The sequence below is a fragment of the Tyto alba genome, unplaced genomic scaffold (assembly GCF_018691265.1).
Source record: "Tyto alba isolate M040663 unplaced genomic scaffold, T.alba_DEE_v4.0 Super-Scaffold_2, whole genome shotgun sequence".
Taxonomy (NCBI): Eukaryota; Metazoa; Chordata; class Aves; order Strigiformes; family Tytonidae; genus Tyto; species Tyto alba.
Window position 1 is genome coordinate 42,277,497 of NW_024881282.1, and position 16,649 is coordinate 42,294,145.

Consider the following 16,649-nt stretch of genomic DNA (forward strand, 5'->3'; position numbering starts at 1 on the left):
TAAGATCCTGTGCTTGCGTAAATTGGAGGAGCATTGTTATGAAGTAAGCAAAAATCCCCTAAAAACAGCATAAAAAGAAGATTAGAGAAGTTTATTTGATAATAGCAATTTTTGATGTATAAAACTGTTTTTAAGATTAGTATTGATAATGTAAATTTTTGGTGGCAACATTGTTACCCTATAGACTCTTGTATTCAGTGCCTGTGGTTAGCTAAGATAAAATGTTTATTGTTATAGCAGAGTGCATAGGCATTGGTCATATGCTCCAAAATTGATTTCAGCTTGCTTGAACAGGGAGTAGCTTGTCTTGGCTGAGGCTTGTTAATAGTAAATGGACCCGGTTTCCTTGGCAAGATAGGGGCTAAAGTTGAATATAGATTCAGAGTTTTGGCTTAGAATTTTTTTGTTTGGGTTTACGCCTCTCCTATGCTGTCCAGATAAAGAGTCACATCAGCCTGTGTGCCTCAGGAAAATAATTCTGCAGTGGATCTGTCAGTTACCCTTTCCTGTGCAGGTCCTGAACTTCTTCCCTCTGTCACACCTGTGGTAGTGTCAGCTGGGCTGGAGCTGCTGTGTCAGAGACAACAGTAGCCTTTGAGTGTCATGGTAACGAGCGGGTGGCTTCAAGAGAAAACCCTACCTAAGGATGGAGAGAGGATGCTGTATGAGAGTAGGCAACAGAGTCAGAGGGAAAGCAAGACACACACTTGTGGATGGCCCAGGGAAAGGAGAACTTCAGATCACTGCTTGTGTCTCATCAACCTTGGAATAATCCATCTGTAAGAGAGCAAGCTACAAAAAAACAGGCTCTGAATTTATTGTACTGTCATCTTTTAAAATACTTCCTTCAGTTTTTAGAACTGGAAGCAAAGAGTGCCGTTTTTACACAGCCTTCGTGCAGTTCATAAGATACCATGGGTACTTGGTACTTCGTGCATTATTTCTTTTAGTAACCATCAATCTTGTCTGTTCCACATATCTAACATGATACGTTCAAATTCTATTTTAGCTTACATTTCACTTATTCCTTTCTGTTTTATACTGCTCTAGGTCATGTTTTTTCTGAATCAAAGGGGGGAAAAAAATAGTCATTGAAGTACAATTAGAAAGAGCCTACTGTAAAATAGAGTTCTGAAAAGTTGAAGGGGGGGGGAATATCCTGTACTTCTGTGCCAAATTTAGGCCTACTGGTATGGGTGTAGGGCTAGTCTGATCCCATGTCTTTTACCAGAAGCTAGTCTTTTGGGAGTAAAATAATATTTCTGTACCAAATCCCTAAGGAGAGTTCAATATCTAATATTTTGTTCAAGGCTTGCCTTGACACATGTGCTAATAAACAGACTCCATTCCTTTGTGCTATGTTGATGCCTGTTGGGAAGGGAAGAGCCATCCTTTTCATGCCCTCTTCAACTTCTAGGAAGTCCCTCTTCTTCCTCTCCTTCCCTTTCTGTATCATGGGTAGGAATTTTATAACTGAGAGGTGGGAGTGTGAATCATTTGGTTTTATTTGTCCTGCATGCTAGCACTTATTAGAGATTAAGATAATAGGGGTATAGCAATATCACACTTGTCAGTTTAATTCAACTGCTTGTTGCTTTTGCTACTTGTAGTTTCCTCAAAATGATCAAGCTCTGGTAAAAGCTGTCTGCCTTCTCAAATGTAGGTAGTATGGGCCACCATAAAGTGACTGCAAAAACCAAAATTGTTCATGGTCTTTCTGTTATCAGACAGAAAACTTAACATTGTATTTTGAACTAGACAAATGTTAGTATTAAAAAAAAATGCTACTTAAATACCTGTGAAGAATTATCCTTTATTCCTCCTAGTCTTCTGTCCTTCCAAAAGCCTGGTGTTGGCATTGCTGCCAGGCTTCTGCTCCAGCCAAGTATCCATTAAAACCCAGTAACTGCTCCCTCTCCCTAAGAACCAGTAAGTTCACTGGTGAATCCAAATACATAGTCATTAGCTCTGTTTTGTTGTTTTGTTTTGTTTTTTTTTGTTTTTTTTTTTTTAATAACAGTGAGTGGATTCACGATATCTTTTATTTCTTGCCAGCTACCTCTTCTTTGGATAGGTTTCTTATGGTGTGGAAGCTGAAGACACAATGCAGAGCTTACCGATTTGGAGGCCATGCAGAAGCAGTGACCAGCGTACAGTTCTCACCAGATGGGCAGCTACTTGCTTCAGCTTCTCAAGATCGCACTGTCAGACTATGGATTCCTTGCATGTGGGTATAACTGGGTTATGCTGGCTATGTGTTTCTTTAACGTACAGTGTGAATACTGGAGTCTTTACCCAAGAAGAGCTTCTGTTTCCTTCCCACATCCCTGGGCTTTGACAGAAATAGAGATTGGGGAGCATAAGCAACATTGCTCCTTACTGAATATTCTATAGTTTCAAAAGAAAAATATAGCAATCATGATTTCATGTGTGTAGGATTATGCTTGGTAGTATTTCTCTGGCTTAAAGGTTGTATTTCTTTTAGTAAGGATTGCATGGCTGCACTTCATTTTGGGGAGACAAGTGATGAAGAAAACAAAAAATAGCATTTGTGGAAAAAGATATTTTTGATTGACTTGTCTTTTTAGATTGTTATCAAGTAGCAGTGATTACAAACTATTCAGAATGATCTTAGAAAGACTGGTGCTACTTTAATTTTTAAGCATTTTGTAGGTTACTTTATCAAAATATAATAAATTCTTTCAAATTCTGTATGGAGGCTAATGCTGCTAGTTGATTGCACTGTTCTCTAAAATTGGTCATATTAAATACAATTACTTTAAAGTCTGTTATTCTAATAATTAATATTCAAATAATTGGCAACACTAAGATTTAGCTTATATAAATTGCTTTTTCATTTGTGTAAGATTCCAAATATTTTAACTTTGAGTTACGGGGTTTTAAACTCTTTCAGTGTAATATAATTGTGGTTTATGTCTTGGTTGTTTTTTTATGTTTTTGTTTGTTTTGTTTTTCCCTCCCCCACCCCAGTCATGGAGAATCATCGGTACTGAAATGTCATACAGCATCTGTTCGTAGCGTGAGCTTCTCGCATGATAGCCACTTTCTAGTTTCAGCATCCAATGATAAATCAATAAAAATATGGAGTGTCCACCATCAGCGCCTTTTGTTTTCCCTATTCCAACATACTCATTGGGTTCTCTGTGCCAAGTAAGCATTGTTTTCATTCTCTTTGTAAAGAAACAGAGCTCTTAACAAAGGGGTTTTATTTCCCAGAGCAGAACTAAGAGAAGAAGAATCTGTGAATGATAAATGATGATCTATCACTAATAATTAAATTTTAATAAATCAATCTTATGCACACACCTATCTCCTAGTTGAAGTCTGAAAACTTGCTCTGTGTTGATATGTGTACATATTAAATCTGATGCTGGGTGTTATCTTCTACTTTAAAGTACAAATAGGGTCTTCTGTATTTATTTTCAGTCAGTATTCTGTCTTTCCCCAGTCTAGTATGTTTTTGTGCTGTATGAACTTATTTCACAGCATTCACTTGTTTAAGGATTTACTGTACACAGTAGGGGTTTTACCAACTATTTTTGGAACAGTAGTGGCATAAAAAAATGGCCATGAGTCAAAATGAGTTAAGCTTACGTAATTGGAAAAGGTAAAAGAAATAGCCTTTGTGCTGCAAGTTAAGATTCATGCTCTATTTAAAGACAGGATGTCTCTTCAAAGACAAGAAAAGATTGTTCTTTTGCTGATTTTTTTTTTTCTATATATTAATGGAAAATCTGCAGTTGAAAGGCCTGATTTAAACCTCTTGAGAAGGAAGTTTCACAGTGAAGTGCAGAGCCCTACAAAGTTCCAAAGTATCTGATCACTGAAAAGTAAAAGCTCTCAGAAATCACGTATGAAAGTTCTTGAACAGTGTTCTAATGTCCTTGTGCAGTTGCTCAATATGAGAAATAATGATTGGTGAAATTACAGGCAAATCAGTTTTCCTGTTTAAAAGTCTAGTCTGCAAGGCTAGGAATAATCATGAATGTTTTGCTGACAGTCTGTAAGTCTAGAGAGAACTCACAGGAGAATATATATGTAGGTTAAAATTGAACACAAAGTTCTACTGTGTCCTCTTTGTCTTTTTGCCTATAGCTTTCTATAATAATTTCTTCAGCATCTGAAGTGACAACCTTACACTGCTGTTACCTTCCCCTACCACCCCCCTTTCTTTTGCTTATGGCTCTGTTTTTAATTGTAGTTGATTGTGAAATGGAAGGGGAAGGAGCGGGGTTGAGAACCTTTTCAGTTTTATTACTCCATGAGAAATACGAGAAATTCAGATGTTCTTTGAATGTTATTTATTTTAATTCCAAACAGGCTTGCTTGGTTCTGGTGTTTTGCTATTTGTGTCTCTCTGCTAATCTAGGTAGTATAATTTGTTTAGCAGTGTATATACTTGCATATTCCAGATTTTCACCTGATGGAAGACTAATAGCATCTTGCAGTGAGGATAAATCTGTTAAGATTTGGGATACGAGAAATAGAACTTGTATTGATAGCTTCTTAGATTATGGAGGGTAAGTGTTACTAAAAAACCCAGAAAACTGTAAATGTGTAATTTTAATTAGATTAATGTTTTGTGGTATTAATGTCTATATATGTTATATCTGAAAGTAGATCAAGCTTCTACCATGTATGTAAACTAATTAATTTCACATTTTTCAAAAGAGATTAACTGATTGCATTTATCTAGCTGTTTTCCAACAGTTGAGAAATAAGCTAAAGAAAAGTCATATTGTTCTTGGAGTTTTGACTGTTTTCATGTTTTTCCTCTGTTTTGGTAATGCTGTCTGACATGGGATGTTTCAACAAGGAGAGCAGTTTAAGAATTCTCCACTTGTTGATTAAAGCAGTATTCTGCTAGCTTCAGTGATCAGCCTCATTTATGTTCAGAAAATACTTGCTTTTGCTCATCTGCAGTTTTCTTAAACATCTCGAGACCAGAGTTTCAATTAACAAATGCAATGGAATACTAATCTTGTATATGTGCTTTGCTAATTTCATGGCTGCCTTCTCTGTCCTTTTTCCAAGCTAAAAGGTTGTGATAGCTACATATTCTCTTCTTGGACAGAATTACTTGCTGCTTACAAACTCTTTGCAGCACTTTCTTCGAGGAACTTTGAAATCCAACACAAACTGAAGGTTTAAGTCAGGATAATTATAATATCTTTTTAACAAAAGTCAGATTATACAGTCTGATTTATCATGCACATCTAGTTTTCTTATGCTTATTTCAGTAGCTTGAAATATCTTATTTGAGTTTACATACGTGTGGATTCCTCACAAGTTTGTGGCAACTCAGTGTTGATATTGCATTTAGATACATAAATATATGTACACACCCCAAACAATTCTATGGAAACAAGTAATCAATCTATTTTCATGAATTATATTTAGATTTGCAAATTTTGTGGATTTCAACCCAAGTGGTACATGCATAGCCTCCGCAGGTTCCAATCATACAGTGAAACTATGGGATATTCGAATGAACAAGCTATTGCAGCATTACAAAGGTAAAAGCAATGTAGTTTGTATTTTCTTTAGAATGGAGCTCTTTGCAATGAAATGCGATTTATTTAGATTATATAATTACATTCTTTCCTGGGGAAAGTAGACAAACAGGTCATATTGGCATTTTGTAAGTCATCTTTTTGTAGTCTGTCAACCCTAAAGATACAATCTGAATCCTGATTTTTCCTTTGCAATGCTTCTCTTATTTGCTTAGTTCTGTTCTAAAAATTACTTTGGAGAGTCAGCTATGTCCCAGCACTCAGTTGTTTTTTTCTTAAAAGAAGTAGGTTGTTCTTTGGGAAGTAGAAAAGAGCAAAGAAATAAAGTTACATTTCCTGTTAGTAGATATCTACAGTCTTTGAATATTGTCTTCTGTAAATTAGTTCACAGAGCAGGGGTTAATTGTGTATCATTCCATCCTTCTGGTAACTATCTCATCACTGCTTCTGCTGATGGGACCCTTAAGATTTTGGACCTCTTAGAAGGAAGACTTATTTACACTCTTCATGGACACAAGGTTTGTACAATAATCTTATTTAAATGGAGATATAAATAGACTATTCAGTATCTTTTCAAAGGGAAAATAACATGCCATTGTGTTATCTGCATGTTGCAAGATACACTTTAGTGGACAGCAAAGTGTTGTATTAATATACTTTGTCACAAGTGCGTAATGAAATGCATCAGTTTTACCTATGACTGTGCAGTTAATCTGTCAATACTGTATGCATGCTTAATGTAAAGTAATAGATCATGTTCTGAATTAATAATTCACTCCCTTGATTGTCAAAATCAATTACTTGGCACGTTAGCCTCTTTGTCTATTGAAAAACACTTATTTCTAAGGAAGGGGAAGCTTATGGAAGATAACTTTTGTGAAGAATGGCAGGCATTTTCTCCCTTTCCTCTTAATGCCAAAAAAACCCCTACCTTTGATAATGAATCACTCAAACACAATGTTTTGGTTAATGTATATATATTTGATAATTTTTCATTGCAGAGTTAAAGCATAAAATCTAAGGAAAATGCCACTGTTTTCCTAGTATTGATTGTGGTAATTGTAATGCAGCATCTTAGAGATGTGTAATATTAACTACTCAATCAAGTTGTTTTGCAAAAATTTCATTACAGCTAAATTGTTCCTTATTTTATTAAATTTGAAGAATCTTTTTATATTTTATAACTGAATAAGCGCTTTTCCCTTTGCATTAAAATACCATGATTACAGTAATAGTGTAATTTTACTGTATGCTTTTTTTTTCTTTCAGGGACCTGTACTTTCTGTGGCTTTTTCAAAAGGTGGTGAAAAATTTGCCTCAGGTGGAGCAGATGCTCAGGTTTGTGGTAGTGTCTCTTTAAATTAAATGTATTAATGCTTGTTACAGTGGATGGGAGTTAAATATAGTATGTTGCAGTAACTGCTGACATGCATTCTGTCTAGGATAGTAGTGTGTTATGTAGACTTTGTTTAGCCTACAGTTAAATTTGAGGAGAAAAATTCTATCATTTAAAAACTTGATCTTAACTACTTGCAATTGGATGTTATGATGAGGAGACCACAGTACTAGCCACTTCTGTTTAACATATTAAAATAATGACTTTTAAATAGAAATACTTTAAATGTTGCAATTCAGTGTCAATAATGTGGTTGTTTTGCAACCAGTATTAACACCTGCATACTCTGTTAGGTTTTCACTTTTAAAGTCTCTCTTCTGTAATTGTGACAAGTTGGACTACTGGGAAAACTTTGGCTAGAATTGGAGAAAAAAAATGTGGTGTTAGCTTTGCTAATTTAATTGCTGAAACAGCAAAGTACTGGATTTCATCCAGGGAAGAGTTTTTGAGCATTAAAAACAAAAACAAAACAAAACAAAAAAACAGCAAATCATACAATTAATCTTCATCTGCTGTGATGAATCTCACAATTACAAAAATACTATCAAGCTTGGAATCATCTCTATCAGGTTTTCACATTCTCCAAAAAGAAAGAACTTTTGTAGCCCAAGTCTTAGAGTTTCATAGTCTGAAATGTTCCTTAATATTGTCTTTTTCATTGTTTCCTGTTATAAAAAGCTAAAAAGTCAATGTAGACACAGAAAGCCATGATGTAGAAATGAAGATCTTTTGGATTTACTATAAATCATATTTATATTCTGTTTTGTGGATTTTGAAATATGTTTAAGCTAGTAATAGACAGTCTTGGAAAATAATAAATATTTTACAATTAAAAACTTCAGTATCATTAGAACACAGTTTGCTTCTGTTTTTTACTTGATCCTTCAGATAGCACACTTTCTAGAATGACTTAAGAGCACTCAGAAATTAAAATTGCTTTCTATCACAAGGTGTTAGTAAAAAGCAGTGCCAAGACTTGCAGCTATTGGAGAAATCAGAATGTTAGCAAACTTTCAATATTAATTTTATAAGGGGGGGATAAAAAAAAAAGAAGAAAAGATACTTATTCCTTGTGTCACTAGTCTAATCTCTTTTCCATACTGAAAGGTTTTTTTAATGAGAATTTTTCAGTTCCAAAATGAAACTTTGATTCCTAAGTAAGCCTGAATTGTTGACCTTACTTTTAATGAGTACTTTCTTTTGAGTTTTATAACAATTGATATATTAAACTTAATTTGAGTGGAAGTGAAGAACATGTATTAAACTGGGTCACGTGACAGAAGATTCATCTGAGAAGCTATGAGGATGATGAAAGGACCTACAGTATTGAGCCTAACTCAACATCCCAAATAAATGCCAATATACCCTGGGAAACGCCTATCTTATTGCAGAATTCCCTTGAATTTGGGATCCCCTGATTGACATGCATGCTCAGTGCAGTCATGCCCTTGCCTTTCTCTTGCTCTGACTCCATGCTGTAGAACTGGTGGCATGTGGGATCATGGAGTGAGTAGGTATTATAGTATAAAATCTGTAAGATGACTCGCGTCTCTCAACAGTTTGGTATAGTGGTTTTGTGCTGAATTCATGAGAGGGAAAATGCTGTTTCTTCAGGAAGCGCTTTCTTAGGTAAATGTTGAGTGAAAAAAGTAGTCATGATGGGACTAGTAAGGAATCCTGATTTTATTTACCTTACAGAAAGGCATGTTTTAATCTGAAGTTTTTTGCTTTTTCTTGTGAACATTCGGGTAGGAGAGGGCTACTTACCTTTCTGTAACTTTCACTTTTGTATTGTAAGTTTTAAAATGTGCAGTGCTAACGATCGTGGTAACTGCCCGTGCATATCTCTTTATCTGTATTAAGCATAATAACTTTATTCCTCAGTGTCTGTTTTCTGTTGGTGTGTACATACATGTATTCCACAAACATCTCTTTTGGCCGATTTATCCGCAGCCCTCTTCCACATCTGTCACAACTGAGAATAGTTGTGGGACCTCTTCGCAACTCACTGTGATAGAGTTAAGTTGGTTTACTGTAAAGGTAGGCTGAATTAATTTGAAAAGTTCTGCTGGCAGATCAGCAATCTCAAGTGAATGAGCAGGAGCTGGCCATAAAAGTATCATCTTCTGTCTCTCATGCAGTATCCAAAAGATACTGTCTGTCCACAGCAGGAGTCGGAGGCAACTGATTCATTTTATGTTTACCAAAGATTACTTGCTCACTAGACATATTATTTCAAGATTATTACATTTTCAAACAACAGATATAATCTGTTTCTCCTGCATCAAAGAAGGAAAACCAGTATCTCTGCTTCTAGTTACAAGTTTCTGGTTGGTGCAGAGCCAGCTGAAAGCTTTGTTCAGAAGCATATTAGGTATTTGAAACAGGCACTGGATACTTACTCTGTTTCTTCCTGTTTTGCTTCTTCCCAATCAAAAAAACCTTGAACATGTACAGTTTTGAAGTTCATGTTCTTCACACTTCTTGGCTGTATGTGCACATTTCAAATTATTTAATTTACCTGCTTCCATGGAAAACATATGACCTTTTACTCTTGCTTTTAAGTGAAAGAGCAAACATATACTTACTCCTTTGGAAGGTAGTAGCCTGTGCTGTTAATTTGGTTCTTACCACACAGAAGAGATGACTCATTGTGTCTGACTGCCTTGACAAAAAGGGAAATACTTCCCTATGGAGTAATTTTCTCTAGGGTTGTGCATAGTTGCTTTTACACTGTTTGCATTGCAGTTGAGATATTAAAGGCATATATGGATGCTTCCATGCTAGTTTTACTAATTTTGTTATTTGTAATGATGAAACTGCACCAGTATGACCTTCCACTTTAGACCAAAATGAAACATATTTAGAGCTTGAGCAGCTCAAGGCCCTACTTCTGCTGCCTCCTGCCTATACCCTGGTTTACACTCAGGGCTAAGCCAGCTCAAATTGCTAAACCAGCAGAAAATTATATTGAAAAAAATGGAGAAAACCACATAAAAAATTAGAATAAATTTATGCTGTATTGGGTGATGGAGGTAGTGGAGCTACATGGCTGAGGAGGGAGAGACTCTTACAGCACAGTCAGCTGCTGTGAATCAACTAGTCTAACACTTAACTGTCCTGCAAGTGCCAGGTTCTGAGGCAGGCTTATATAGTTTCTACCAAGAATCTCACTGTCACTGTTACTAATGTCTGAGTTAGTCCGGGTTCATCTTTAGTGGTGCACTGTCTCCCAGTGCATATTTAGGGTCTTCTGCTCAAGGGTCATGGAAGATGTTGAACCTGAAATTAACTTGTAACAATGCAAATATGTTAAAAATATTGTTTAGTCTGCTTAGAATTTCTGTGAACAAATCTGATTTGTGCTACTTACGTATAGTTTATTAATTTCTGAAAAATACTTTTAATGGTTGTTCAAAAATATTTTTGACTGGACAGGCAAGTCAGATCATGGTCTCATCTTTGTTTCCTCTAATTTAGGGAGCAGTTATAAAATTCAACATTGGACTTTTGGAAACTGCCATCTTCTAAGTGTTAAGAACTTCCTTTTTTTATTTTCTTTTTTCCCTGAGCACTTAAAGTAACAGAGCTGACACAGATAATGAAAACTTTGGTAAACTTAAATCCCTTACATTTACAATTGTTCTGTGACATGAGAGCGCAATATTGTGCACTACGATTTGGTTTTCTGGTCTATCCATAAGGCTGGATAGACTACCTTCTGCAATCTTACCTCTGCATTCTACTACCTTACTTCTTCCTTTGGCCACGGTGTGACTGTTGTATCTCATTTCTAGCTTGAACGTAATTGGATGTGGTTCAGAAAACAGATTCTTGTTGTTAAAACACTGGAACTGAGTGCTTTAGAGTTCTGCGGAACTCTGTCATTTCTCTTCTCAGGTCAAACTTTCTTGTTTGACCTTCAAGCCTTTGTAGGGGACAGAAATTTTATAGTAAATGACCCCTTGACTTGGCAGAAGAATAACGTAGTACAATCCAGTGGGAGAGAAGTTTGCATTGTTTTATGAGACATCTTTTAGAGATCTCCTTCTTTTTTTTGTTTTCTTTTAATAGATCGAACCACATCTATTACACTTGAAGTACAAGATACTCTGGGGAAGTGCTTGTGTTGTAGTAGAGATCGGACTAAGTGATGACAGTGGGCTCATTCTGACATCATGATCTATTAGTAATAACAAGCTTCACTGCATAGTTATGTTTTGGGCACCGAATAGGCTTCAAGTAGGTACTGATATGATGGCTTCTTACAGGTATTACTATGGAAAACTAACTTCGATTCATTTGATTACAAAGAAGTTCTTAAACACCATATTAGAAGAACACATATTGATGATCCTCCTCATCTTCTTGATATTTACCCAAGGTCACCTCATCTCCACAATGAAAAATTTCAGTCAGTTGAGGTGAGTGCAATAAGTACACTAATATATAAAAACAGAAGCTTTTGTAAACACTGTCTGTGTATCATTTATAGTTAAATGTGCTATAGGTATACCAGAGAACTTTTTGTTATGTATACTACTTTGGAAGCAACCATAACTTATGAATCCACTCTAAGGTTACTAGGCTAGCTGATGCTGTCAGATTTAACTTGGTGAATTTTTTTCATGCTTTTTGTGTAAGTCTGTCCTTTACGCCTGACTTAATCAAAACATAGGTGATAGTCTGGTTTCTGAAGTAACATGGCAACTGTTTCAGAAGATACCTGAATCTTCTGTGAGCTTTAGGACACTACTCAAAATATAGCATTATAAGCAGAACAAGGTGGTATTATTACTGAAAGTCAAATACTTGATTGTTACAAATTGTCCATCTTTCCAAGACCGTTGGGTATTGTGAGAAGATCTTGCTATCTATCTAAAAGTTTAGAAAGACTTTCTAGGCTAGTAATGTGTTTTATGTCACTATGTAGTCTGATATCCTGATAATTTAATTCTTCAGCTACTTTACTGTTAAACCTTCTACCAGCAACCCTTGGAAGTATTGGGAATTAGAGGAACCAAAGTGAAATGTCAAATACTCTATGTCAGTATTTGGAAAATTCTGTGTTTGTCAGGTTGTCTGAAAACTATGCTAAATAGGTAAACAGTACCATCTATGCCTTAGACAAGACCACTGTTTATGCTAAAACCCCAGAGATGTTTGTGACTGTCCTTGGTAGATCTGGCTAGCTTCTGCATGGTGATTACCTATATTTTTTTCTCTTCTTTGTTATTCTCCAGGTGCCTCTAGTGTCCAAGAGCTGTATCTGATATAAATCTAGGAACTTTCTGGGTAGATAGAAATCTACCATTACCTGCTTTTATTCATATAAAATGCAGATACTGCTACCATGGCATTTGTTTCCTGCTCAGACTTTTAAAACATTGAGATTTGAGGATATTAAGTTTTTTGTGTGTGTGTATGTATGCAATATGAATATATGCAATATGAGTAGCAGAAAGACTGAAAATATTTTGGTGGAGGAGGGGAACCCTGATAGAATCCATCACTAAGTATTCTGATGTGTCTGGTTCTATTGTCAAGTGGGGTGTGAAGCTTTCTGATCCTTAACGTTTTAGTCAGAACAAGAGTGGGGCGACTGCATGTATGCCAAGATTCATGAATAAACTTTTGTGCTAGGCTGTCATACTCATTGTAAACTCAGTGAATGAAGTTAAGCTTACTGGTAGCAGCCTTCAGTACAGGTGGTCAGTGCTGGAACAAACTCAGTCACAGCATTTCCCAGCAGATTTAAACCACTCTTGCTATATCAATAGTTTGCTTCTAGACCCATTCGAAATGCACCCAGTTATAATGTGCTAACCAAACACAGTAACTGATAGCTGCAGGGCTCCATTACTTTCTTTCAGGTCAACTTTTCCAGACCTCTGATATTCAGATGCCTGGCAAATATATGAATATTCTCTAAAGCAATTTTCCAGATTTTTTTTTTTTTATTTTATTTTGTCAGTGATCCCAGGTAATTGAGAAGCTCTGAAAAAACATTAATGAGTTCAGGCTAAGGTTAAACTACAGCTAGAAAGCACCTCATTACCAATACTGAAAGGGCACATAAAGGAAATTTGATAGTTGAGTGTCAAGAAATTATTTATCAGTTAGCTTTGACAAATTTCACTTATTCTAATGCCTGCATTTCTTCGTGGCTGTACCATTTGTAGCAGTTTACAGGCTTCTGCATTAGGTGCTCTCTAGTAGTGAAAGGGCTCTATTAGCTGTCATTAGTCGTAGCAAAGCTTTGGACTCTTGTGGTATATTTTCTAGCCTGATTTCAGGATTTTCAGAGTAAGGTTGCTGTGTTTAGTTTTCTATTAACATCACATCTGTAGAATATAATGCTCTTAAATAAACATGAAGTATATTATATTCTTTGAGACAGAAGAGCGTTTGATAATTTCAACAAAAATGATTTTACTATAATGTACTGTATTTTTATATTTCTGAATTAAATAATATAATAATAATGATCTCTTCTTCAGCTTATTTTCAGAATTAACACCATCTGAACTATTCCTTTCTTTTACTGTCCCCCTGTCTTGACAAAAATTATGGTGTTTCTGTTGTGATGAGGACCTCATCATCTGGACAGAGACATAATTTATCCAGACAAAAATTTATCCAAACTACTACCAGCAGTAGCATGCTTTAACGGCACTAACTATGCTTAAAATTTTTCAGTGGTTTCATCTTCTTAAATATTTCTTCCTGTAAGTGAAGAAAAGCAGCATTTCTAGCCTCACTGTGCTATGCTGTACAGTGAAGAAGAAAAAAAGAAAAATATTTTTCTCCCTCTTCAATTAAAACAAATATACTACTTTTTTTAAAACACCCCATCTTCTTTCTAAGCAGCAGGCCATAGGGAGAATTTTAGCACTATGCAGTTCCACTGCAACACTACCCTCATCTTTCTATGGCTCATCATATTTCTAATATGTGAGGGTAAGAAGGAATTGAATCACAGATATGTTAGAGGGAGCTTTTGGAGGTCATCTAGTCCTGTTGCTGGTGGTACATGTCAGCCATGGCTGTGTCTAGTTAGGGGGCCTTGAAGAGGGATGGAGATTCCCCAGTTTCCGGGTGATCTATTCCACTACAACACAGCAATTGTAATGACACAATTTCTGCTAGTATCTCATCTGCACTTCAGATAAAATGCAGAACTGCTTGCTTTCTGCTTATTTTCATTTTCATGAGGAACAGGGGAAGGTGATTTATCTTAACTGAACTGAAGTAACAGTATTTTAAGAGACTTGGTAACATATGCAGGAGTAAAAGGCAGGCAGAGGAGGCAGTTCAAATACAGGATATATAAAAGTGTAGATGACCTTTTAAGGTTTTCTACAAGTCATTACAATGTCATCTAGACACTTGAGCTGTGTTATAATACACTGCCCTGAGTTACGGTGAGCTGTTTAAGTTTAGTCACCTCTGTAGCAGGAATGAAGATGGATTGCCTTAGGATAAAATTTGAAGTTCAACAGGTGTACAGGTAGAACTCAAGAGGAAAATAATTCTGTCCATGCTTTTTAAATTCCTAATGTTTCATGCCTATCCAGGTTTCTTACTGCTTTTGGATAATTGTTGCTTCTCTTTCCCTCCATGCCTCAATGTGGCAGGGTCCCTGCTATTCCAGAACTTGATTCTGGGAAAATAGTACACACAAAATGGAGCTGGCTTTGCTCAGAATTTATTCAGTTGGGTTCAGAGGCAGTTGTATTTTTACACAACTGTGTAAACTCTGTGTTTTACACAACAACAAATGCTGTTTTGAACAAAACAGCTTGCACGAGGGCATTAAGAATTGCAAGTATTTTGCCTTTAGGATAGTGACTGAAACGTGGAACTAGCGTGCTTTAACCTTTTCTCAGAACTTTTCCTTATTCACTCTTCAAAGCTATACACAGAGCCAGTAATATTTAAGATGCTTTCTCTAGCTTTTTCTTTCTCCCTGCCTGCATTTTGAAGCATAACTAACTTTTACAAGAAATTCCTTACTTGTATCACTTCTTCAGACCAGCTGTAGCCTGAATTTTAATGCAGTATTGAATTTCATTTTCTTGACTTACCAGTCTTTACAACTCTACTCCAACTGCACCAATCAATGTGATTCTTGAATATTCAATTAAGTAGAAGTTTAGATCTTATAATCGTTACAATTGTTCAGAAAATTTGGAACTAATGATTTTTTTCTCTGAAGGCACCTACTTTTTTCCATTGACCATAGCGGTAATCTTGGGTGACCAGCTCAAATATAGGTGTCTAACAGTATGTCTAAATTTAGCTGAGAAAAATCCCAGTATTGTCTTTTTATGAAATAAGGAGCTTTTGGAGATATTTTTAAATAGTATGTTTAATCATTAATGCAGTTTTAGTGCAATATACTAAAAGCAATGCATTCTACTTGGTGACATTTATATTTCCTGTGTTTGTACATAATTAATCTTTTGTAAGCTAGAGATCTCTTTAAAGCAGATGGAAGATAGAAATAACAGTTTCCTTTAAAAACATACCATTGAGATTTGAACATATTAAGATGTATTTAGTTTGTATATTGAGCTTGAAAAGCTACTATAGATTTAGTTAAAATTTTCAATGTAATTCCAGTTGTAGATATTTTCTTAGATGAAGGAAATCCAAATATACGCTAGGTGGCAGTAGAAATAAGAATATATGGCTTTGTGCTAGACTGGAGCCCTCAAACCAAGAACAGTGTTTAATCCGATTAAAAGCTAAATTTCTCTTGGAATGTTTGGCAAGACTGTTTCACAGTTAGCTACATCACTTTCCTAGGAAATACACCGAGTCATTTAAAACTTCTTCTTTTTTATTAATTTTATAGGTTTTTGATATAATACCAGTGCCTTATGAAGTGCATTCTAAAAATGAAGTGAAAGGTGGAGAATTTTCTTCGAGATTGGATATACTGTATTAAAAACAAGAGAGGGATATCTATAGGGGCATGATCATTTACTTGAAGCATATGGCTGAAAATCATACCTAGTTGAGCTTGCTTCTTTTGTTATTCCTCTAGTTCTCTCTCCTAGGCGGTGATCCTAATTCCTGCCTCGCACTTTCAATAATATATTTTGGGTTTGCTCCACTTCAGTCGTCAGAAATCTGTAGTCCCTTACATGAAATGTTCTGTAGAAACCTTCCTTCAAAGATATTTTCTTGTGTTGTAGATCAAAATGTGCTAATTGTATCATCATATTGGAAGAAGATAATGAAAATACTCATATATCAGTTTACCATGTAATTAAAGGAAAGATTTGGTAGACTGTTTTTGAAAGCCTTTAACACATGACAGTTCTTTCTACCTTGCTTGTTCTATGTTTTCACTGTTATTTTTTTTAGAGTTACGTTTTTCCAAATATGTTTGGTTAGATTATTTGTCCGCTAACTACATCACCTTGTCAGGAAATTTCAAGTCATTTGAAACTTACTCACTCTAGCTTCATTCTATTACCTTATTAATTTTTAGTGCAACATTAAACACAAATATTTGCAATAAGAGTTTAGTTACAGCCTTCATGTTTTTGTGCTCTTTTATTTAGACACTTTGCTATTTCTGACTTGTTGCTTAACAATTTTATCTATCTATATATAGATAGATAATATCTTTTAATATTGCCTATGACAGTTCCTGCACCCCTAGTCAGTGTTCGCAATGCCCCTCATCCTTCCCTTATCTCTGATAG

The 16,649-nt window shown here is 35.5% G+C and overlaps 1 protein-coding gene across 1 annotated transcript in view; it reads left to right on the top strand.

Moving 5' to 3' along the window:
• The window catches only part of POC1B (POC1 centriolar protein B), a 55,477-nt gene that overhangs the window by 7,030 nt on the left and 31,798 nt on the right, over positions 1 to 16,649 (top strand). Inside the window, exons 3-9 of the mRNA XM_042792586.1 lie at positions 2,056 to 2,227; positions 2,992 to 3,171; positions 4,434 to 4,541; positions 5,422 to 5,537; positions 5,919 to 6,052; positions 6,804 to 6,872; positions 11,202 to 11,354. Coding sequence (XP_042648520.1) covers positions 2,056 to 2,227; positions 2,992 to 3,171; positions 4,434 to 4,541; positions 5,422 to 5,537; positions 5,919 to 6,052; positions 6,804 to 6,872; positions 11,202 to 11,354 — 932 coding nt within the window. The remainder of the gene's footprint in view (positions 1 to 2,055; positions 2,228 to 2,991; positions 3,172 to 4,433; positions 4,542 to 5,421; positions 5,538 to 5,918; positions 6,053 to 6,803; positions 6,873 to 11,201; positions 11,355 to 16,649) is intronic.